The sequence below is a fragment of the Tetrao urogallus genome (genome assembly GCF_951394365.1).
Source record: "Tetrao urogallus genome assembly, chromosome: Z".
Taxonomy (NCBI): Eukaryota; Metazoa; Chordata; class Aves; order Galliformes; family Phasianidae; genus Tetrao; species Tetrao urogallus.
This window is the reverse complement of record NC_136816.1, coordinates 61,247,836-61,274,046: the sequence shown is the minus strand read 5'-3', so window position 1 is coordinate 61,274,046 and position 26,211 is coordinate 61,247,836. Positions and strand designations below refer to the sequence as shown.

Below are 26,211 nucleotides of genomic sequence, written 5' to 3'. Positions count from 1 at the left end.
GAAGTCATTCTCTTCTTGATACAAGGTGGAAGGTTCCCCTAACCTCACTGACCCTTGCCATTTTGCACAAAATTCCCTTTGAAATATTTTTTTTTCCTTTGAAAGGGAGAAGAATTGATTTATGATTCCAGCATTTCACAGACAATTCAAACCAAGTCCACAGCAACAGAACAAGCAATGCTGTAATCCATACAGCATGTGCCATCTGTAGAGGATGTAATTGCAATAGTGTTATAACCTCTTCTCTGTGGGCCAAACATGTGGAACATTCTCTAAATATTATGTTCGGCTGAAAATGTTTAATGTTGTGGTATTTTGAATTGGGACGAACATCCAGTAACAATGTACTGTTCCTAAGCGTTGAACAACTGTATCAAACACAGCGTTCAAAGAGGGGCTTGTAAAACACGGTATCTTGTAAAACCTACGAAGACCTCCTTGGGGTAAGAATGGAGGAGTTGCACTTTCGAGTTTCAATATAAGATTTGTAAATTTGCTTAAGTTTAGATTAATCTTTTGTTGAGATCATCGAGAAGAAAGCATCCATTAGTGCTTTCTGCTGTTAAAACACATTGTTTGAAATAACAGGTAAACTTAGAGAAGAAGTAGTAATTTTAAAAAATAGCACCTTAATTGCTATTTTTTTCCCACAGAAGTTCCTATCAAGATGAAAGTTTTGTGGAAGGAAGTGGCGCATCATAAAGCTAGTACTTTTCCATAGGAGCTCCAACTCTTTTTTTTTTCTTTTTTTTTTTCTTTTTTCTTTTTCCCTTTTTTCCTGTAGGCAGTGGAAATACACTTGTCTTCTCACAATAAACATTTCAGATTGAGAAAATTTTCTGCAGAGTTTACTGTTAACCTGAAACTACCTGGGATTTTATGCTTGGGAGCCTGAAAAACACCCCTACCACATATAATCCTTTCTTGTGGTAGGAAGAAAAGGCTGCAATATATGAAGAACAAAGGAAAGACTTAGTTTCTTGCATAAAGCTGCACTGAAGCTAAAATTTTCAAGAGGAATCTTCCCATTTCAGCCTATAATCTTGGAAGACGTTGTAGTCTATATTGTGCAGTATACTAAAGTGAACAGACCTGAACATAGTCTTTTGACTTCATTAGCAGATGATCTAACTCATGGTTTAGTGTAAGCATCTAGTCATCCATCAAATGGGCCGGTGGTAGGGCTAAGGCATCATCGCATTTTTATAGGAGTCAAGGGCAACTAGCTACTATTAAGTTAATTAGGGAAGCTACTATTAAGTATGTTAAGGGAAAGTTATGGGAAAGTTATGGGAAAGTTATGGAGCAAATCATCTTGGATGAGATCACACAGCATGTGCGTGGCAACCAGGGGATCAGGCCCAGCCAGCATGAGTTCATGAAAGGCAGGTCATGCTTGAGCAACCTCATCTCCTTCAGACCAGTCTGGTTGATGTGGGAAAGGCTGTTGATGTGGCCTACCTAGACTTCAGCAAAGCCTTTGACATGGTATCTCACAGTATTCTCATGGGGAAAATGGCTGCCCATGGCCTGGACAGATATACCTTTCTTTGGGTAAGGAACTGGCTGGAGGGCCGTGCCCAACAGGTAGTGGTTAATGGAGTTAAGTCCAGCTGGCAACCAAGTGGTATCCCCCAGTGGTTGGTACTGGGGCCCATCGTATTTAATATCTTGTTTAATATCTTTATTGATGACCTAGATGAGGGGATTGAGTAAACCCTCAGTAAGTTTGCAGATGACACCAAGTTGAGAGGTAGTGTCAATCTGCCTGAGGGTAGGGAGACCCTTCAGAGGGATCTAGATAAACTGGATTGCTGGGCTGAGATGAATGGGATGAGGTTCAACAAGGTCAAGTGCCAAGTCCTGCATTTTGGTCACAAGTGCTTTAGGCTTGGGGCTGAGTGACTGGAAGGCTGTGAAAAGGAAAGGAACCTGAGGGTGTTGGTTGATGCTTGGCTGAACATGAGTGGACATTGTGTCCAGGTGGCCAAGAGGGCCAAAGGCATCCTGGCCTGCATTAGAAATAGTGTGGCCAGCAGGAGCAGGGAGGTGATCATCCCCCTGTACTCAGCACTGGTGAGGTCACACCTCAAGTATTGCGTTCATTGTTGGGCCCCTCACTACAAAAAAGACATTGAGGCCCTGCAACATGTCCAGAGAAGGGCAGTGAAACTGGTGAGGGATCTGGAGCATGTAAGAAGCAGCTGAGGGAGCTGGGATTGTTTAATCTGGAAAAGAGGAGATTCAGTGGAGACCTCACTGCACTCTACAACTTCCTGAAGGGAGGCTGTGTAGAAGAGGGATTTGGCCTCTTCTCTCAGGGCATAAGCAGGACACGGGGAAATGGCTGCAAGTTGTACCAGAGGAGGTTTAGATTAGACATAAGGAAGAACTTTTTCTCTCAGAGAGTGGTCAGGCACTGGAATGGCTGCCCAGGGAGGTGGTGGAGACGCTGTCCCTGGCAGTGTTCAACAGACATCTGGATGAGGAACTAAGAGATATGGTTTAGTGACTTATGATAGCAATGATGATGGGAGGGCGGATGGACTAGATGATCTTGTAGATCCTTTCCAACCTTCTGGTTCTATGATTCTAAGTACCAGAAACAAAGATTTACAACCAGTAGTTCTTTCCCTGGGGAGCTTCAAAGGGGCTTCTGCCTTTTACACTGAAGTTATTTAACTGTTTCTCTAGTAATTGCAACTGAAATGTGATGGACAAAAATTGAGCTCATTCCACAAGGATAGATGAATACCTAAAAGTGTCATACAACAATCTGAGAAACAAACAGTGCTCTGAACAATAGATAAAGAAAATGTTAGTTTTTTTGTTCACTGTTTTGTGGAAGAAAGCTGCAGTACATAAAGGGTTCCAACAAGAAGACCAGATAGAGATTCTTTTTTCAGGCAGAGTAGTGATAGAACAGGAGGTAATGACTTTAAACTCAAAGATTTAGATTAGACTAATAGATTTAGATTAGACATTACGGAGAGATTCTTCTCAGAGGGTGGTGAGGCACTGTCAGAGAAGCTATGGATGTCCCATTTCTGGAGGCATTCAAGGCCAGGTTGGATGGAGCTTTGGGCAGCCTGGTATAGAAGGAGACATGTCAAGGCAGGGGTTTGAAACTAGACAGTCTTTAAGGTCTCTGCAAACCCAAACCATCCTCTGATAAACCATCTATATGATATTTTCATAGTTTTGGTACTGCAGATGTGAGATTAACTGTCTGAATCCTCAATTCCTCTGAGTACCTCACCCAGTCACCCAGAAGAAAACCGTGCTTAGGAGGGAGCTTAAAACTGACACAGTGGATCCTGCTAAGAATTACAACAAATACTGTTTAGGGAATCTCAGTGCCTATGAAATTTGAGCAGCAGCCAAGTTAAGGTTTTTAGATTAAAACATTTTATTCAGGCACCTATGATCTCTTGAATTTTTATTTTAGATGACTTTTTTTATGTATCTGTCTTTACATGGCTTGCCAAGGTCACGTATAGCCACTCTGGCAACTGAGATTTGAGGTCAGAATTCCAGTCCTGTGCCTTATCCACAAGATTATCTTCTTGCTTAGGCACTAGAGACATCTTTTGAAAAGTTTCTTCTGTGGTTAAGATTGCAAACAGATTTCCTGTCTTCTACAGTAAATGTTTCAAATAGGGATAGCTTTTGGTTTGAGGTGACACAAGGATCTAGCACTCAACAGTTGCTCTTCAGAAGTGAAGCATAAGGCTGTAATAATACATTTAATATGAGTTTTATCCTGTTCTTCCCAGCGTAGGCAAGAAAGAGAATTTCATTCTGTCAGAGCCAAATAAAATAAAAGTTTCATATTATTTAACCTCCCTTCCTTATTTGAGGTTTCATAGCTCTTCAGTAGCTCTTCATATGACTTGAAGAACAATCTGAAAAACAGAAGAGCCCTTAAGTTCAACATTAAGTAATTGCAAAATTTGCTAGTCATTTTGCAATTAAAGATATAGAATTACATCAGGGCATTTAATTTGGCATCTTTACTTCAGCATCAAGCATGTTTCAATAAGGCAATTCTTGTATTCAGCAACCTGTTCTTCATCTACAAATTTTACAAAATGTTAATTGCTTGCTTGTGTTCAGACAACTAAGTGACTCCTCCAAGTATTCTTTTAGAGTAAAAATAATCACTAAGCAACAGAAAAAAAGGTAAATATTTTCATGAGAAATAAGCATTCTGATTATTTTTGGGAAAAATGTGACTAGTTAAAGACACTTTGTGTGTAGTTCGGTGCTTCAGGATACAGGTGTAGAAGTCTCAGCTTAAAGAAAAGAAGGCTGAGTAAGACCTTGTAAAATCTTTTTAGTAACTGTATAGTGGCCAGTTCTGGATAATGGGTAAATGAGGAAGTTTCTTTGCACTTGGGATTGGGAACAGAGTTCAAAGCTTGAATGAAGGATGTAAGCTCCCTACAAATTCCCCCCCAAAAAGGGGAAGAATTTCAGGTATAGTGGGATTCCTGATGGCTGGCTTGTAACTCTGACTTGGGAAAGAGATGTCCTTGATTCCACTGCTCTCGTGGCCATACATGTGTATCATCTGCTACAAGAGGAGGGTTCACAAGGTAGATACAGTCCCTTATGGATAATGTTGGATTTCGGCTAAGTGCTTCATACTTAAAATACCATTCATTTTAGGCCTACTTTTACTTTTTAAACCCATTCAGGGAGAGCCATACTAGTCACTTTTTGTAATAATGTTGGGGATTGCTACTGTAGAGCCAATTGACCAAATTTGTGCAGCTGGGGAAGAAGGAAGAAAGCAAAAACTTGTACTCATTTCAAAGATTAGGATGTTTTCAGAGACAGAAAATGTTCTAGGTTTTGCTCTTTGGTTCCAGGCCATTCTTTATATTTACAGTAGCTTGATGTAAGCATAAGTAGCAGCTATTAATTGGTCCAAGTAGGGCATATCTTTATATGGATGATGACAGAATGGAATTTAAAATTCTTGCCAACATCCAGATCACTTCTTCCAAGCATAGTGGTGCTCGGAGTAAGCTGCTGTAGTGCTTGTCTGTTTTTAATGAGCAGTGTTGATTGAACAATATTCTTTTTCACTTCTGACATCTGGCTTTTTGTTTACTAAATCTAATGAAACATTATTTGCATTTTGATAAAAAATTTAGAAGAAAATAATTGTTCTCAAACAAAATTTTTCATGGCATGCAGTGATAATTTGAGTCTGTGTGTTTTTTCTCTATTGAATTTAAGATAAGTACGCAAATTCTTGTCTCTTGACAAAGTAAACTCTGTTAGATTTTTTTCAGTTGAATTGTCAGTAGCGGGAGTTCATAATTACTTGATGGAATGAATCAAAACAAATTTTCAAGATAAGATAGAATTAACATGGATGTTATGTAAGACTGAGAAACTACTTTTCTTACCAATGCAGTAGGCTGTCTAGCCACTTGTTTGAAACAGCACTGGTGTCTGAATATTGGAAGCTTGAAACGCAAAGCAAAGTTTTTCTATTAAAAAGTTAGTGGAAGACATAGCAAGGCAAGTTGGTACAACTTCACTGGCAAGTAGGACTAGTAGATTGCAAGAACGGAAGAGAAAAACATGCATAATGTAGAGGACAAGTTGTGCCTTTATGAAAAATTTATGAGAAATGACTTTCAAATGCTTTACAGTACCTGTGAGGTATGACGTGTTTCCAAAAATATCTTTTTTTTTTTTTTTTTGTCTGACCATGTACAACTCTTTGCTCTTGTGTTATTGCATTTCATCTTGAAATTTTTTTTCTTTAATGATATTGTTATGGAATTATTGCTGGAGTTTTCAGCCCTGTGATTTGTGTTTTCTTATTAAAAAATGAGAACAACCATGGACATGCTCATGAGGTGTATGCAGTGCAATTCACAGATGTGCTACTTTCTGATCACTTCTTTATGAAGACAGAGAAGGAAAAAGTTTAAGACCTTTCTTGCGCTGACCTCAATAAATATGACAGATGTTTCTGATTTATTTATTTTTATTATATAATATTAGGGCTAATAATCAGAAAACAGCTTGTTACTGGAGACATGCTAAATGGTAATTTCTAGATGTGTAAAATGTGATACCTAGGATGTGTAGGTTTGCTTTAGGTTATTATAGATTATGTTGGCTGTTTGCTAGACACTCTGGCTTGGCAAGTGTTAGAATAAAGTAAACAAGTTACACGTGTTACATGTTAGAGTAAAGTAACTGAAGTAAACACTTGCTTACATGAGGTTTATATGGAAACCCATCCAATTTAGATTGACTCTTACTTTCTGGATCTCCAGCAACAAACCTGTTAGCAGTAGTTGGATTTGGTAGACAGGATTCTTAGAAAATAAGTGTGGGAGGCTGGGAGAGGAGAATTGCAATCTATATGTACTGTGGCTCTTGATGAGAATTGTCTGAGTCTGGGTTAGTGTTAATCTGGAGTGCTTGGGTGCTTCCAGTTCAGTCCTCTGTGCTATTCTTCAGCAAAATAGGGACATATGGTCTCAATGAAACCAGTTGCAGCTGGTTGAAAACAAATTAACTGTTGTTCACTGGACACCTGAATGAATATAAGGAACGGGAAAGGACTGGCTTTGCAAGTACAGCTAAATAGACACAGAGCAAATGCCATTTAATTTTTTAAGTTTTTAAAATGTTTTTAAATGTGTGAGGAGTGAGGGTGTTTTTATTTCATGCTACCTACTATTGGTGAGGGAGACAGCAAATTGTCTGAAAGACACATAAATTGGTGATATCTTATCATGAATAGTAAGCAAGATAAGTAGTTTGGAAAATGTGAACTCCAAAGCAAGTATGAAAGAATGTAGTTTGTTTAGTCTGGAAAAGAGAAAAATGAAGGGATACGATAAGGGGTTTCATATGCAAGGAAGGTTATTACAGGGAAGATGATGATCAATTTTTTCATCCCTGCATAAGACAGAAAGTGAATTAATTGGATAAATTTGAAGCAAGGAAAATTTTTATTAATTTTTAGAAAAGTCTTTTAGGTGAAAGGGCAGTCCAACACTCACGCAGACTGAGGAAGCAACAGAATTTCCATAAACAGGCATATTGATATTGTTCAGTAATCTTCTGTCAGGGGAAGTCTATGTAATCATTTTTAATGTAGGCAAAAGGCTGGAACATAAAAATCAGTGGTCAATTTTATATCACCAGCCTGCTGAAAAAAGCAGTAAGTGATAGGCAAATATAAAATGAATGTAAATTTTCAAAGAGACTTAGGAATTCAGTGCTTGGTTTCTTTATCTGGATAAGCTACCAAATTTTGTTTGCAACTTGTTATTAATGATTCACGAACAACAAAAACAGCATTTTATTTTATTATACAGGATTTTATTATTTATGTTTCTACAGCAAGTTATTGTCCTAATGATTAGCTGCATGATTATTAATGTATTTGCAGATTCAATGGAAATAAAGATGGAAATTTGTGTTTATCAAATTAGGAATAGTGATGATAAGTTTGTTCATCTTTTGGCACTTTGGGATTCATTCAAAATTATTAAATTAAATTTGATTCTCTCTTTGCAGCAAAAAAATTTGTGATTATCATCAGAGAGGCCTGTAGGATAATTCAACGTTGCACAAGCCAGTATAATAAGCCTTGTATAATTTCTGCTACAGAACTGCAGGATGAGAACTTAGTACTAGCTAATTGGATATTTAGACCTTACAAAGTAAATATGGTTTTCTTAATAAGACAACAAGTTTGATAAAGTAATCATATATATATGTACCACATTTTATAAACATTATATTTAGCATCATAGTGTATTCCATTTACAAAAACCAGCACTTTTTAGTATCAGAAAACATACATTAAATGAGACGCCAATTGACGAAATATAGTGTTTAAAGGAAAACAACTGAGCAGGAGGTTTAGACAGAAGTTCCAGGAATATGCATATTCAGCCTGATGCAAATCAAGGTTTTGATCTGTGACTTGGAAATAAGTGTACACTTCTTATAAACCCTCATGAATTATGTTCATAAAAAAGCATATGTGAAAAAAAAATGAACAGATTTCTCTCATCTTAAATACAGTTAGGGTTAAAAAGAAAGTTTAAAAAGTGTTAAAAACAACACTTTCTTTTGCATGTGCAACCAAAACTATTGTGTTTGATTAGTTATTAGGAAACACTGAGAGCACCTTCATACTGGTTTTTCATAGTGAACAAGACACTGGAAAAGGTACTGTTAAACCTGAGATTAGCAGTGAAGATGAAATTTAAATAAAATTCATAAATGGGACTAAAGTGGGTTCGTTCTTTTTTCAGGTTTTCCTGTCAAGATAACATCACTTTCAAGAAGATTTGCTTTACTGAAACACAAATTAGGTTCTAGTCTGAGCCTCAATGAGCCAAACATGGCTATGATTAAGAAATTTGTGAAGGTGAACTGACATTCCCTGCTGTTTTTATGCTCTTTGGATATATGAAAGATAAACAAAATAATTATCTTGTTTGCAAGAGACATGAATGAAAAGTTGTATTTTTTAATATGTATATAAAACTAAAAAATAATTACAATTACTCATGGTCAGACACTCAGCAGTCATGAGATTGGAAGTCATGACTCATTAAACACTTTCCAGTGTTTGCAGTCAAAATTTAAATGCTTTTTGTACTGAGTTAACTGGAAAGATAACTGGAGTTATCTTTCTCACTGCAGGGAGTATGTTGAAGAACTGGTAACTACATCAACACAGGTCTGCCAGACTGCTGTGCAGTCTGCATCCCACACTCCTGCTTTTTTTCCCCACTTCTTTATGCCATGACTTTATTACTTGTCATGGCTTTGTATTTTTTATTTTTTGGTATTCTGCACCGTAACATCATTTAGTGCACTGGGAATTAAAGTGTTAATGTTCCAATTCTGGGTACCTATCCCTATACATTATGGAAGTCATGAGATCTGGCCCTTCCGGGTGGGGCGCTCTCTTACTGCCTTGCAGTGGGTGCTGGAGGCCGCTTTCCTAGCCGTTCCAAGCTTTTCAGGTTTGAGTCGGTCTCAGGAACTCTCTCTCTCCTATTTTATTTGATTTATCAGTCTCAATTTCAGCTAGATTGTATTATATTGTGTTATCTTGTATTCTGATATCATAGATAGTAAAATAAGTTTTCCTCCGTAGATCGTTGCAGCTGCTTTTTTTCCTTCCTTGAGCCCAGCTCCCATCTCCATATCCCTTTTCGATTTTCCTTCCCATTTTGTGGGGCCAGGGGACCCAAGGGCCTACTGCCCCCCTGTCATGGGCATAGATTGATCTAGTTAACTCCATGACATTTCTTTTTTCTGATCTTCCCTATCCTCCACCATTTATTGGTCTTCATAGGAAGCAATTTTTAGAGCAGAGTGAAGCCCTCACCTGGGCATGTCTCATAGACCACCTGACTTTTCCACTGTGTAAACTACTTCCATTCCTTTTCTACACAGTCATTCTTCCCAAGAGTGGACTGAAAACAGCTTCCAAAGTGAATAGCTTCTTCCTTGATGTGCTTTCAAAACATTGTTCTAGGTAGAGATCTGGTTTACCATGCAAATTAAACTGCCTCAGTATTCACTGCAGAAGGACCTGGGCTGGTATGGGATCTGTTGTGTGCCTGGAGAGGCATGGTCTGCACACTGCCACTGTCACTGCTGTGGCTCCATAAGTACTGGTTACATGATCTGCAAGGAAGAAAAAAGTGAGAGTGTATTTTGTTCTGTTCTACCTAGGTGGCAAGAAATCTGTTGTGGATTTCATGCTCAATAAAAAAAAAAAAAGACAGGAAAAGCCACAAGATTTCTATGTATTGCAATAGTACTCTGTTTAATTGAGGCTGTCCTTGTTACATGATGCTGTTTTAAATGTGATTTGGCTCCAGTTAAGAAAATTCTCCCTATTTACATAAAACACAATAAAGTTACCAGTAAAATATTTACAACATGACCATCTGGGAGGGACTGAAACAAACAAAAATCGTATTTAATCTAATAATTAGAACCAAATAACAACTTACTTCTAGGATTGGATTTGAAGACAATTTGAACTTCTCCCTCAGGCTGAGGCATTGCAAAAATTTAAACTGAACCTTTTCTGAGAGGTTCTGCAATGTTAATTTAACTCATTCTTCCCAATATTCCTTTTTTTTTTTTTTTTTTCTATTTCTGTGGTGTCTGGTCTAGCCACATTAGTATCCTATTGCTGTTGTGCTATGATGCCTGTACTTGCCCAGCAGTTTCTGGCAGTGATTGCTATGCATGAAACCCCAGTTATGTCACCTTGCTAGGCTTAGGGTATGTCTTCTAAGATTAAGACATTAGTTTTACTCCACAATACTGATACAATCCATTTTACTCTTCTGTAATGTCATAGCAGTAGCCTAGCTATTTGTTTTAATAAGTGGCTAGCAGTAAAACATGTTCAATAAAATATCCATGTGTGGCTCTCTATCTACTCATCCTCACCTTCCTGCATCTCTCATTTGACACAACTTGTTCACAACACTGATATTTGTATGGTCTTTACAGTGCTATTGACCAGGTTCTGGTTATACTTCTCTGAAATACACAGCATTTTGTCCTAACACACAACTATATTTGTATGACTATTGTGTTTTTCTCAGTGACTTTATTTTGGAAGATAAAATAAATAAGTCCTGTTTAGATACATTATTTCAAAAAGATAAACGTCAATCTCTTACTGTCTGATCATATTAGGCAGGAAATGTGTTTTATTCAGAGAAGACCATCAGAATCACGTACTTTAATGTTATATCCTATTGCTGTTTGGCTCAAATGTCATCTATGCTCAGTCCTGTCATCATAGAATCATAGAAACTCATTGTAGAATCATAGAAACATAGAATATTTGGGTTGGCAGGAACTTACAGTTCATCAAGTTCCAAGCCTCCTCTCGTGGGCAGTGTCTACTTCTACCAGATCAGGTTGCCCAAAGCAACATCCAGCCTGGCACTGAATGCCTCCAGGAATGGGGCATCCACAGTTTTCTCTGGGCAGTGTTTGTTAGTGCCTCACCACCATCTTAGCAATGACTTTCTTCCTAATGTTTAATCTGACTTTATCGTCTTTTAGTTTATCCCCTTGTTCAATAACCCTAATAGTTCCTCTCCACCTAATAGGTACTGGAAAGTCTGTTGTAAGGCTGCTTTTGACAACTGAATATACTGCTACTGGTACCATTTTACTATCTCACATTTGGTATCATTTCCTTTCTCTGACCACCCTTAGAAAAGAGAGGTCCATCAAGACTTTCTCCAGTATGCTTAATATGACTCACTAGTCTCATGATACTATCTGCAATTTTGGAATCAGCCTTCAGTATATCTGTGTTGTGTTTTATCTGTTTTATTTGTTTCTAATGTTTCTTCCATTGAACAGAGGGAAAAAATCTTCCACATGAATACCCGCCTAGTTTTCTGTTTGTTTTCTTGTAAATTTCTCCTTAAAGCCCCTTTCTGCAATGAGGATCACAGGTAAAGACACTTCCTCTCTAATATGGTTTAGAGGCATACATAATGATACTTTCAGGGTAACACAATTTATTGTTCTCCGTCATATTCCACCATATCAGACAAGAGAGTTGTAATCAGTAGGAGAGAGGAGAATGTCTCCTTGCTTATCTTTTCTTGTTTGATACCTAAACAACAGAGTTTTGATCAAAAGAGTAGCTGTAGCTAGTGTTTTATTGTGACTGGTAGATATCAGTGACAGACAGACAGAAAAATAGTAACACCTGCTGTAATTTCGAGATACAAGACATCATATAGATTTAAAAGAGCTCTGAATGTTAGCTATGAAGCATGATTAGGCTAATTCCATACTGATACCATAGAGAGTAGCAGCAGGGGATAACATCAACACTTCTTTGGTGTGAAAAACAGAAAATAACATGGTGAATTTGGAAGAAGATTGTCTGTGTGCATGTGTGTGGTATTTTTGACTGTGGGGTAAAAAAAGTTTTACATCTTACGCATAATAGCATAGCATTAATTTAAGAAAATGGAGTTGGGTTTGGAGTGTAACATGCTGTATTTTATCCATGCCTTGTTGGAGCTACAGTTAACTTGAAGACTAATTCCACCATCTTCTTCCTGTATTTTAATTATTCTGAAACTTTGCAACACTTCCGGAGATTAGGTAGTAACAAAATGGTTATGAGAACTGTGTATTTCTCTCTTCCCTAGCACAATCCTTTTTTTTTAGTTTACATGAAGTGATGACAAAGAGTATAAGAAGAAGAAACTGTGACTGGCTGAGCTTTCCCCAATGTAAATAGCACAGGGTCAGTCTATCATTTCAGAGCTACCACACATACTTTAAAATGAGCATAAGAAAGTATACATGAAATGACAACCATTACTTATTATACTATCAATTAACCAAAGTTTTGCATTAAATAGAACAAACTTAATTACTGGTTAATTTATATTTCTGTAACTGGTAGCTGAAATATGTAGATTTTCTTAGGCTCACTAGCCAACAGATATTAGGGCAGAGCATCCTTTGATAAGTGGGGCATTATTCTTTTAAGGACCATGGAAAAATTTAATAATTATCTGTGAAATTCATGTGCTGTTTTTTTTTGTGCATGTTACTAAACATCCAAAGGACAGATATTGAACTTTGTGTGCTGTAACTGCTCAGGTCAGTCGTGCTTCCTGCAATCAGTGTGTGATTGAGGATTGAGTCAGACCCAGACAGCGTCTCTCAGTAATATCAACTTGTGATTGTTTCCTGGGTGAGTTTATGCTGAAAAACTTTGTACTTGGACTGCGTTTAGTCATAGAATCATAGAAAGGCCTGGGTTGAGAAGGACCATAAAGGCCATAGGAGCTTTTAATAGGATCTCTACACATTTGTTACAGGTTTAAGCTTGAGTCTGCTGTTACTGAATGTAGAATTAAGCCGCATCTGACTGAGTACAATCTTTACTGTTTTATAGAGATTTAGTCGTGGGTTTCACAGAATTAGGGAAAATATTACCGTAAGAGATCTTGGAATAGTGACTGTCCGTCCTCCTGCCTATGGCAGATTCAACAACCTAAGCCATCCCTGATGACTATTATGTGCTCAAAACTCTGAAAGGAAGTTGTGAAATTTTCCAAATTAAAATTTTCTTCAGAGCCACTAGTATTAGGATTTTTTTTTTTTTCAAATAAACTTTAATTTCCCTTGCTTCAGTTTGATCATTTTGTTCTTAAATCCCTTAAATAAAATAAGGAATCTTTCCTATCTGCAAAATCATTTCATATCCATATGTATTATAGAGTAGTTACTGTGGCATCCATTCAGAATTGAACATTCCTCAAAATAAGAGAGTAACCCAATTGCATCAGAATCAACACCTCGTGTTTTAAGCAGTCTCTATATACTTGAGGAACAAATCTAATTATGCGGGAAAGTGAATAGCTTCCTCCAAAATGAGATTTTATCTCAAAATTGGATGATGTCTGTATATACTAGGAGGTATGTCAATGTTGTCATATGAGGGTCATAAGCATTGTGGCTTTTGGAAGAGCTCAGCCTTTAGGACTAGCAGTCCAGGATTATTTTGAAGAATTTGTTACTGCATTCCTCTTTCACAGCAATTTAATTTACAAGGGCTGCTTTGAAAGTAATACCTTTTATTTTATGATGTTGGCCAACAGTGTCAGAAACGGATGTTGATGATATGGCAGTAGAGGCCAAATTTTCCAACCAATATCCTGTTATATTCTGTTGCCATGTGACAGACAGTAGTAGAGGAGAAGTTTGACAGACTGGTATCTGATATGGAATTGCACATGAGGCAAAGGTGTGTCCCTAAATTTCTTCAAGTGGGAAAGTACCCACAGATATCCATCAACAATTGCTGAACATTTATGGAGACTGAATAGTGGATGTGAGCACAGTGAGGAAGTGTGTAACTCATTTCAGTAGTAGACAGCAACAGTTTGTCTCCTCCACTCCTGATGATTTTTAGGAGTGCAGCATGCAGCCTCTTGCTCAACGCTGATGAAAATGCATAGCTAGTGGTGGTGACTATGTTGTAAAATAGTGTTTTGTAGCTGAGATTTTGCTCTATCAAATACTGTTATTGTGCTCTTTGTATCAGCTGTAGTTTCCATAGAAACAAATAGAAGGCATTACTTTTGAACTGATCTATGTATTATTCTGTGCAAAAATAATTTCATTATTTCTAGTGCAATGCCATTGTATTTTGCTTTTCTTGGACATGGATATTACATGGAGAGTAGAGGGTGAGGATCTGGCTTTCTAGGGTGTATACTGTGTCTACCTTTCACAAATGAATTATATAACTACAGTTAGTTTGAATGGTGCTGGCACAACCAGTACTGTGTATGCGTTCATCCACATAAGAGCAGTGGTTAGATGGGCATTTTTGAGAGTCTGAAAGTTGGAATGGGATGGTTGGGATAGCAAATGAAGTGTAAGAATCATACTGTGTTGGAATAAAAACTATCATGTAAAATATTCTGTCTCACACAGTGAGCGTCAAAGTATGGTAAGAGGAATGAGCACAGAATTTGAGTAACTTTTTTTGTATGTCCTTGAAGTACACTTCTGTATTCCAACAATGAGAAATGCAAGGACTTCAGGACCCAAACCAGGACCCTTCTTTTATAAGACTGCTGAGATCTCTATACTGTATAACTTACTGAAGTAAGATCTAGTCAAAAACTAGCATAGGTCATGTATTTAGAACAGTTAAGAAAGCAATGAAGAATGTAAATAAAAATCATATCATTTTTCTTCTGTTCCCCATCTTTTGAGTGAATCAAAATTTTGTTAGAAGTATTGCTTGGAAGATCTCAGAGTGTTGGCTGCAACATCTGGAAGGTACTTTTTGACTCTTTGAAAGATTATGCTGTTCCTATACTGGTCTTTTGTAATAAGTATAAACAAGTTAGGTTTTTTAGGCTCTTAATGTATCTGAAGTATACTGATACTAGAAGCTCAAAATATTTTGATGCCATGAATGGCTTGTTCCAGGACAGTTATGAAAGAATGATAAACTTTGTTTGTAGACCCCTGAGAGCTGGGCAGCAGGAAAAAAATGTGTGTAAACAAATGAGAGAACATTTTGAGTTTGCTGTGTTTCTTCCCACTCGTACACACCTCACTGAATAATGCAGGTTCCTGTATACTGTGCACTGAATGAACATCTGCTTGTTTAGTTGTTTATAGCTTGACAAAACTGCAGATTCAGGTGTAGACCAGATTTGGCCTTTCCTCAGATTTTTCTGAAGACTTTTATCAGAGGAAAGAGTTAAGGAAGTTATTTTCTCAACTGGCAAAACAGATTCATCATCCAAAAATAAATTAAAAAAAAATCATATAACATTTAAATCAAGTCAGAGTAATTTTCCCCATTTGAAGTATCAATAAAGTATTATAATATTATTATTATTATAGTATTTATAGTATATATTATTATTATAGTATTATAATATAGTATATAAATCAAAAGTATCAATGAAGTATTGAAGTATGAATCAAGTATTTTCCCCATTTGAATGGGGAAATAGGACATCTGGGTCTTGAATGAATCTTGGCTACACTGAAGCCCAGTGAAGCCACACACTCACTTTAATACAGTAGTTATAAAGAGGCTGTAGTATTCTGATTCTACTTTTACTGCATTATCTCAACATATAGAGTCTAAGCTCTGATGAAATAGTAGATTCTGCTTTTCTGCTACACCATATTGTCTATTAGTGTCATTTCACATTTCATATAGAAATATACACTAGGATGATACCTGTGTTGCTTTTTTTTCTTTCATGTACTGTGATGCACATAGTCTTATATTTTGACAATGGACTAGCAAGACATTTCCATCAGCATATCTATTTATTCAAGTGTACGGGTTAGTATTTTGTTTTAGAGTGCTAATGTATGGAATTTCTTTAGAAGTTCTGGTAGAGAATTTCAGGAGTCCAAATTCTCCTCATTTAATCTGCTGTAACCTAAAGATCACTGCTTCCTAATAACTTACTTGAGGCTTAGTCATTGTTTCTTTATTTTTCCTTTCACAGTGGCATGTTTTCTTTACATTACTGGTTTGAGCAAAGGACACAGCATGTGTTTTTTCTGTGATTAGTGAGTGAAAAGACATCAGCCAGATATGTGAGATTCACTGTGCTTCATTGGAAAATGCCAGTACTAGATAGTTAATCCCAAAACAAAACATAGTCTGAGAAGGCTTCCATATAGTTAAAAATGAGGTTCAAATATTTTGAGTGGGTAGACATAGCTGTAAATCTTAATCTGATAGGTGCAAAACAAAATAATTTTTCATATTCCATTTCTTGCTCATACTGTGATGGGAAAATAACTTTGCATGTGTTTTTCTGTTATTTGTGGTTGCACTGAAATGGTTCAGTCAGTTAGGGCAACAAAGCTGGTGAGGGGTCTGGAGCACAAGTTTTATGAAGAACAGCTGAAGGAACTGAGATTGCTTAGTCTGGAGAAGAGGAGGCTCACCTTATACTCTCTACAATGATTTGAAAGGAGGTTGTAGTGTGATGGGGGTCAGCCTCTTCTCCCAGATAATTAGTGACAAGATGAGGGGGAGTGGCCTGAAGTTGTACCAGTAGAGGCTCAGGTTGGATATCAGGAAAAATTTATTCTGTGAAAGAGTGGTGAAGCATTGGAATGGGCTACCTGGGGAGGTAGTGAAGTCACTGATGCTGGAGGTGTTCAAGAAGTGCATTCATGCATCACTTAGGGACAAAGTTTAGTGGGCAATATTGGTGCTGCTGGGTTGATGGATGAGCTAGATTCTAGATGATTCTAGATGATTTCAGACATCTTTTCCAACTTTAATTATTCTATAACAATCATACATGGACTAACTGTAGCAGAACAGTTACACATGTTTTTGTGTTAACGTATTCTCACTCCAAGTGAATAGGAAATTAGGAGTATGAATCCTGCCACACAATCTAATTTAAGAGAGTAAAAAATGATGCTTCAAAATAGTGTCTTCCTGCATTATTTTCAAGATCAAGTCCTTGAAGCAGCTATGACTGATTGTGTGAATGCAGATACTCAGTTTCAGCAGAGGCATGGATTACAAATGTTGACTCACAAACTTGTATTAGTTAAGTTTACTAATCTCTAAAGAACTTTATAACCTGGAATGCCTTGAATGAAATCTTACATAAAGTGCAACTATTTTTCATTCTCCGAAGGTTTATTTTAAAAGTGTAAGTACTCCTTCTTCTTCCTAAAATCCACCATTCTTTCATCAAAAGTCCTTGCTTTAAATTCATTATTTTTTCCACTGTATAAACTAGGTGAATTTGAATACTTATGGGAAGAATTTAAAGCATTTGGTTGTTATTAGTGTGGAGATAGCTGACTTACACATGCAAAGAATTAAAGAAACTTTATAAATGTCCTTGTGATTTTTGTTTTGTTTCAGTGCTATATAGCAGCAAACCACATCCTGCAGTACAACGTATCTTTTCCCTTTCTATATGTATTTTGCAGTATCAATTCAGGTTAATAAAACAAAGACAATAGTCTTATTCTCTATTCCCCATATTTTATTACTTTTATTTAAATATAACATGCTATACATTGTTGCTCAGTGATTTTTGTTTTTCTTTTCTTTTTTAAATCTCTCTTCCTCAAGAGTCTGTCTGACAGAGAACAGAGGATATGGTTGAGGAACTGTGAAACTCTAGAAAAAAGGCCTGCAGTTTGCTCCCCTCCCACCACCAGTGGGTGTTACAGATGCTAATCACACAGGAATCATTGTTTCCTTCAAGGACATTTTATTTTGGTTCATTCTAAGAAATTCATGTTAGAAATGTCTCCTGACTCACTTTGGAAAAGTGATATTTTTCCCGATTTTGGCCTCTGAGCAGCATAGTGTTTTGAGTACTATGATAATATTTATGCAAAACCCTCCCCTGATCATATAAACTAGGTAATTCTGTCAAGAGAACCTCATTTGTACCCTAAATGTTCTTTAAGTAGTAATCCAATACTGCATTTACCCAGGCTAACATTGAATGTTCATTGTGGGTGGTCCACTATGTCTTGTCAGTTCTAATTATCGATTACAAATTTTTAACAGCAGAAATTCACATTTATTATGGTCATTAAATTTTGCTGATCACCTAAAATTACATTTAAAATCTTAAGTTCTTATTTCCATTTCTAGAAAACCTCATTTGTGAAGAAGCAAGCTAGAGATAAAGAACCATGAAATGTAATGTTAGCTATCAGTTAGAATGTTGTGTCTTGAATTACTTTCTGGTTTTAAAAGAGTTAACTTTATTTAAAGACAGGAAATACAGTCTGACCACTTTGTATTTTCATGGGAAAGCTATTTTTTTTTTAACAGCTAATACTTAAATAACAGATTAAGATTGAAGTGCTGGTTAAACATTGACTTAAATAACTTAGAGAAGATTCCAACAACACCAGCCTTTATAGAGATTAAACATTCTCAAAAAGAAACATTAAGCAAGGCTCTCCTTTGTACCAAAATACAGTTTCCAAACAATAAAAATAGAAATGACTTTTTCACAACAAGAAATATTGAAGATAAAACTGCATCATCAATATAATCTCATAGTTATCACTTAAAAGTATTTAGAACAAAATAATATTATACTACTTCTGTTTCTTACTACAGACACTGCAAAGGCTTAATTATTTATTTAGTGGAATACAATGTGAAGACAGTGGTACAAATTATTTGTTGTACTGTTTTCTATTTATCTGCTCTAACAAAATGAATCTCAATATGGTTACATTGGTGAGCTATCCAGAGCTCTATAAAATTACAGAGTAAAGCAAAACATAAAACAAACCTTATGTACCTTTAATTGAACAGACTTCGTATTATGCTTAATTTTGTTATACTGCAGTTGCTCAAGTTAAGCCATGGGAATAGTAACACTTAATGAAAATGTGCTGGATATTATGCATTTGGAGCCTTCAGTGACTAAGGTGGATATGAAAGGCATGCTAAAGCTGGATACCAGCACAGCTTTTTTGTTGGCTCTCATATATAATATACATGTGAGTAATAATCTCTGATAAATGCACGAGCATGATTTTGGATTCCCTGTCCCTCAGTCCTTATTTAGGTATTATTCCCATTCTTTTTCTGTGACTCTTCAAGCTGTTAACAAGGACAAATGTGCTGAATGGCCATATTAATTGAATAGGGAGTGCAGGACTGTGTTTCTATCTCATCTTTCAGAGACTAAATTTAACTCCTACTTGGACGCCTACTTGTGTGACCTGCTGTAGGGAACCTGCTTTGGCAGGGGGGTTGGACTCGATGATCTCTGGAGGTCCCTTCCAACCCCTACAATTCTGTGATTCTGTCACTCTTGGAAATTTCATATTGTTTAATTTTAACAATGGAATTATCAGCGATTTTAACAGGACTGTCCACATCTAGGTTCTAGCCCAGTGCTTGCTGCAAAATTTCTTACTGATTGCAATGCATTTGTTCTTAATTCCACACTGAAGTCAAAGTCAGATGAATATACACACAGATACATCGATACCCAAGTACAGAGGTGGCCCCTGCTCTCAGTTTAAAAATAGCAGAAAGTCCCTTTGAAGCAAGTATTTCTTGAAGTTTGTTTTTGAGTGCTAATAAGTAAGAAAACCTCTCAAACATAAAGACACACAATACCATTAATCCAAGCACTGCATGTTTGGTCTTTTGCTTAAGTGCAAGAGAGTTAGAAAAAAAAAACAAAACGGATTATACACACTAAATTCTGCCTTTAAAGCCTTGTCCATTACCTATTCTCACAGTACTTACAAGGTTCTGATATTTTAACTTATCAATCCTGTGTGAAGTACTGAGAAAAAGGGAAAACAACAAAGAAGCAAATGAGGAAAACATTTCAAATTAAAAAAAAAAAAAAAAAAAAGAAAAGATATTTAACATCCTATTAAATAAATAATTTAGAGAGAAATAAAAAGGAGTGAAGTTAGAACATACAAGCAAACCATACTATTCGTTTTGTTAGAACAGTTTGATACTGCTTTGATTATATTTCTTAATCCTATCCATTCTTCCACAAGGCTTCTCCAGAAGCATCTTTATTTGTGCATATGACCCAAGTGCTTCCAGTAAATGCTTGCATGTCTAACTGTTCATAGGCTTGAATGAGCAATTAAGGTCTTTGATATGAGTTAGTATTCCATAAATAACTTTCCCCACGAAGATCATTCATTAGATTGTCTCACATTCCTTAAGTTCTGTTGCAGAGAGAAAAAAAAATGTTCACACTGGCAATGACTTATATCCCCTTTGATTCAGCTTCTATCTTGCTCTTAAGATAGAACACTGAATTAAATAAAAGTATTTCATTTGCCAGTAATTAGTACAAAAGCTTCAGAGGATTCCCCTGCTCTTTTCAAACAAGCAGATGTCTGCACTATTTCTTTGCAATTATTCTTCAAGAAGATTACCAATTATTATTGACATAAGAGCCTTTGGTTCAACTGCACTGATAGAATAGTTCCTCCATCTATGACACTACTACCATTGGAAGAAAGTGAGCTGAAGTGTTTTTTCTTCTTGTTTTCTGTCCCCTCTTTGTGGCTCCCCTTCCATTCAGAGCAACAAACATTTGCCTTCCATTGTGCTTCCAATTTAAGGATGCGTATGTATTGTATCCATTTTCTTCTATTCTTTCCTTCAATTTGCAATCACTATTAAACTCCTTCTGTTGAAAGAATAAAACAAATACACCATTTCAGAACAGACGTAACATTTCACTGTGTACATACCATTGACATCAACAGCACTTAGATTGCAAAAAGCAGAAAAAAGATCAGTTTTGCATAATTAAGCAATAAAATGACATAATTCACTTAGAAATGCAACTTCTCTGTAGTGGAATATAACAATATTAAATCAAATTCTCAGTCATAAAGTATAAGGTAGCAATCTTGGAATTGTTCATCATACCCCAGTTCTAATAAATACATCCCTTAAATATCTTGAATCAGATTATTGATACCATGTGTTAAACAAGCATGCATGGCTTAGGCTTATTTCTTATTGAAAGTGAGATCCTTTACACCACACTGGCAATGAAAAAGGACTTTTTTGATGAGTATAAATCACTGTTACACTGCTGTTACAGTGGATGTGAGGCCCATATACTTTGCTGAATTGATGGGCTTAGCCTAAAAAAGATTCATTTACTAGCCTTTACGATTCATATGTAGTCCTATGTCTTATTGAGAAGATAATCAATTAAACTTGAGAGTAATTCTGGGTAGAATATTAGGAATTAATGTTTTCCATTTTTAAAGGAGATCTAGTTGCTGTTTAACTAGAAAGGATAAAAAATACAAGCACAATTTTTTTTTTTCCTAGAATGTTAAATGAACTTTTATCTGCTTCTTCACAGAAAAGAGAAAAATGCTTTGTTTTCAAAAATGAGCAATTACTACATATAAATAAGTTAGATCACATAATTACTGATGTTCTCTACAGAAATCTTTTGAAAATGGAATATTCATTTTGGTTAAACTGCAACCAAAAACTGGCCTTTTATTTCTTCTACATTTCAGATAACAAGATGCCATTTCACAGCTGAAGTAGAAACACATCAGAATCTCAGAGTATGATATATTAATTATATGTGATATTAGGTTACTTATGAACCAGATGAGAAATATATCTGAATAATGAAACATTTTTTATGGTGCAAATGAGAATTTCAGGGATTTTTTAATTATGATGGAAATCCTTAGTTATTGAGCTAAAAATATAGAAAGTATCTGCATTAATAAAAAGGACATTGCTTGACTGACTTACATTGTTTAAAGTGAAATAGGGTAGGTAATAAGAATAATTAAAAATACACATTTTCATTTCTATTAATTTAAATAAAAAAAAGTTAAACTAGCTAGTGTTCAGTGCTTTGATATAGTAAGCATTTTCTGGTCTATCATTAATGTCTTCCTTAGTTGCTGTTCAGACCACAGAGCACACATATTTTCTTAACGGAACTGAGCACACTCAAATCCAATTGGTCTCTCAAAACGTTTTCCCGTTTTTGCATGAGTAATTATTTAAACAACCATTAATACTGATTGTATTCATACAGACAGATGTTTTACATACAGATTGTTTAACTTTTACTTGCAGTAATAATATGTCACCTCCCATGTCAAGATATTAAGAAAGCAGGTGACTATCAATCACATTTCAAATCCACAATAATTTCTCTGATCTGCCAGAATGTTATTTTGTTAAATGAATCAAATAATTCATCTTCCTTGTCTCCCTTGTTCTAACCAGTCAGTCAGATGCCAACGTATCTGATAAACAGAGAAAACTGATAAAACAGAGAGACAGAGTCCTGATTTGTTTTCTCAGATGCAGAACCACACTGTAATCCAAACTTTTGTTTCTATTCTTAGACAATACAGAGAGAGGAGATGATGTTGAGAAGTGGCTAAGAATTATTATTGGCAGGGGTCTGAGTGTTAGCCCAGAATTGCTTTGCTCATTTCAAACGAATTTCAGTATAGCCCTGCACCAGTGTCTATTGTGCACATGCTTAAGAGTGTTTTTAAAATTTTTATTAGTTCTGCTTTTCATATCCATCTGCAAGCTGCCACACTGTAGTAATATAAGTCTATCTGCAAGTCTTGGGAGGATGGGAAAAATAATAACAGAAGCATTCTTGAAATCTCTGAAGTATTATGGAATACGTTTTGATAAGTCATTATGTTGTGATTTTATTATGTGAATATTGAAAAATTATCTCAGTTGGAATTAAAAAAAAAGGCTCTCCACATTCGTATCCTCCTGTCAGCACTATTTCTAATACACTGTGAATTACTGAATCTTTTGGCAGCAGTTTCCACCTATGGTACATGAAAGCTGCTCCATTTTCTTTTTGTGCGTGTATATGGTTGGCATGAATTCTCACACCAGCAGTGGCTAACAACTTGAGTAGGAAAACTTATTGCGGGTTTTGGGGTAGATCATCATAGATGACTGTGTTAAACGGAGACATACAAATTTATGATGGTGATTTAAGCTAGCACCTTTTCGTAGGTCCAGAAGCATGCTTGTGATCAGTGTAGCACTGGAGCTTAACTGACAAAAGGTAACTGTGAGCTGCTCAGTGTACCTTTACACCTATCAACGGTGAAGGACTGACCACTGATCATCTAGTTCTTCTGACTAGTGTAATTTTTCAAATTAAAATCTGCATTTATAGGAGCTAAAGAATAATTTCTCTGTTCAGGCCTTTCTATTCTTAACACAGTTCTTTTCTATTCTTAACACAGTTCTTCAACGCTAGGGGTCAAAGGTAACTTTGTGAACCAGGACTGACAAGAAACAGTGTGGATGAAGAAGGACAGTTTGCATTGTTTGTATGAACTAAAGCCACTACATAAAAGAATTGCTTCTTTACACGGTGGACAGATGTTTAGGTCCCCCTGAGCTTAGCTGATGTTCTTGCTAGTCTCAGGCTACCATTGCTTTGCAATTTTCAGCAGGGACAGACTTAGCTACATTGTTCTCTTTAAAGCCTGAAAACTGGCTCATTACCTTTGTAGCTGACTTGTACAAAGAAAACAATATGTAATAACACAACAATTTGGTGTCTGTGCCATTGTGTGGATCTGTGAGTATAAACTGGAGTTTGTTAGAATTATAGGTCATATTGCTTCCTGCTAAAAATATTTGGGTAGTAATTTTTTTTTTTCTAATGGAAAGACCAGTTAACCCAGACTTACATAAATGCAAATTTATGGACAATTTTCAAATGATAGCCAAATTCTTCTCAGTCAAAATCTGTCTCCTTGTACTGTCTACAAACTTGCATATCAACTGGTATAGTCAATCTATAGCTGGCTGCTCTAGAAATTTTCTCAGCATTCATAGTTAGACAATCTGGTTAGACATCAGCTGACGTTTTACAAGATTTTGGGTACAAGTTATCATTTCAGAATAATACAGTCTAATAAATGTGGTAGTACTACAGAAAAACAAGGAAATCTAATCTTAATGATTACATTTTTTAGATCCTTCTCAACCAGCTATTAGTTAGTAAGAAATGTGACTGAAGCAGTGCGCACAATAAATGCCTGGAACTCGGAGCATATGGATGTGATACTGCCAGAGGATGAAATTTTGATGAAGGGCTTTATTTAGAAGTAATACATGGGCAAGTAGGGTTTTCAGTAGGTAACAGGGGGAGGAATGCTGACTACTGCCATCTGTTGAGAAGGTAAAAGAAAGTACTTACAGAGCCGTAGACTTTTCCTTTTTTGTTCATAGCTAAGTAATAGTTGCTTTTGATGGACTTAACTGCCACAACTCCAATTTCTACAGATGTTATCTCCAATATGCCTAAAAATAGAAATTAAAATATTTAATTGCTTCATTAAGGGATTTTCTCACTACAGAAAAACAGCAAAAAACTTGAACAATATTCCACCTCTAGTATTCAGCACCAACTGACCAATAGACTTCAGCAATACTCTTTTCCAAACCACTGCAAAAACATACACAAATATTGTTTCAATTAACATGTTTCCTTTGCTAACCCCGCATTTTAAATCCCATAAATACTGAAACAGCTCCATTCTTCTTAGCATAGATTTTCCTAAGATTTATCAGAAGAGACATCTGAACCACAGCATTAAATTAAATCTATAGCATATGTCAATAGAATGTTAGATTTATCCCAATCTACAAAACCAGTGGTAAACTATTTATTCCTTGTAGGACATTTAGATAAACTAAATCTCTTTGCTATGCTGAGCTGATAAATTCATTTTTTGGCAAGCGTGTTGACATCTTGGGATATAGTAAGACTAACCCTAATGGCCACATTATCTTCTTTGCCTTTCAGATATCAGAAACATTTTACTCTGTTTGTAATAAATATGATTAAGCCTTGTTTCTTTAAAACAAACTATTTCTGGGATACTGGATGGCTCAAGGGGCCAGTGATGGGAGACAGAGTTTTTCATCTCTGTATTTTCTGTCTGTATTTTCTGCATACTGAGTTGGGACCGGTAGAAGATAGTAGCACTTAGATAGTGAGTGACTTCAGAAGTTTGTTTTCAGCTATTATTAAAGCAATTGGATAGCTACATTGTTTTAGCACATATACTTTCACATAGAACAAATACAGGTCTAACCAAATGACTTCTAAATGTTTGGGTTTTTTCTTCAGGTAGCATTGAGGCTCCAGAGTTTCTACTGATGTTGAAGTACTAATAGTCAAAATACAAGACCATTTAACTCAGTGCTCACAAAGGGGCTACCACTGCGGAAACTGCAAGAAGTGCAAAAGTAATGAGAAATCTTAGAGGAAAATATCCTAGATGGAGCCAACAAAGAGTATTGGGTCACCTGAAACAACATTGATGAGTTAGCTCACTTAAAAAAATGAACCTGCAACAATTTCCTCCTAACTATGTCCATTGCATTTTATCTGAAAGAACTAGAAAATTCATGTTTTTTCATTTACTTAAAAATTCCTTATGCCAACAACACATCAACAGTATAGCTGGCTATTCAGTGCTTTTATCAGGAAATGCCCTGAAAACTATGCTGCTTACGCACTGTGAAAGCATGTGGACTTTAGTACGCAGCAAAAACTCTTTCACTGTTTTTTTTTTTTATATTAAATGAGAAATCAGCATGAAAAATCAGCTCTGCTAAGGATAGAGTTTATACATATATACCAAAATGTCTTCACCTATGCTGTGATAGTGCTGAATATCCACTAACTTTCTTACAGTTATATGAGAACACATCTGCACAAATCCCCTCTCAAGCTTGAAATTCAGGGGATTTGAACTAACAGTGAAGACACAGTTACACATGGCACTGCAATTCTGCTACCTGTGAGGGAGCAGGAAAAAGAGTTTCCAAACTCAGAGATATCCAACTCAGTAGCAGCAAAAGCCTCTCTGATATCTGGAACTGCCTCAGTACTTTCCAAGTGGAAAAAGATATTTTCCAAGTGGAAAAAGATATGGTCAGTTAGATAAATGAAAACTCTAAACAGAACTTCCATATGTTATTTCTGAGTAACGTTAGCTTGGAATTAGCACAAGGTCCTTAGATGAAAATAAGATGACTTTAGTGGAATAATTGAGAAAGATCCAGAAAATGTGCAGGTAGAGTCAGTTAAGATCCAT

At 36.1% G+C, this 26,211-nt stretch overlaps 1 protein-coding gene across 1 annotated transcript in view; it reads right to left on the bottom strand.

Annotated features, from left to right (window-relative positions):
- Positions 1-20,549: 20,549 nt before the first annotated feature.
- FGF10 (fibroblast growth factor 10) overlaps positions 20,550-26,211 on the bottom strand; it is a gene marked incomplete at both ends in the record, with an annotated part of 55,085 nt that continues 49,423 nt past the window's right edge. Inside the window, 2 exons of the mRNA XM_079548092.1 lie at positions 20,550-20,747; positions 24,303-24,406. Coding sequence (XP_079404218.1) covers positions 20,550-20,747; positions 24,303-24,406 — 302 coding nt within the window. The remainder of the gene's footprint in view (positions 20,748-24,302; positions 24,407-26,211) is intronic.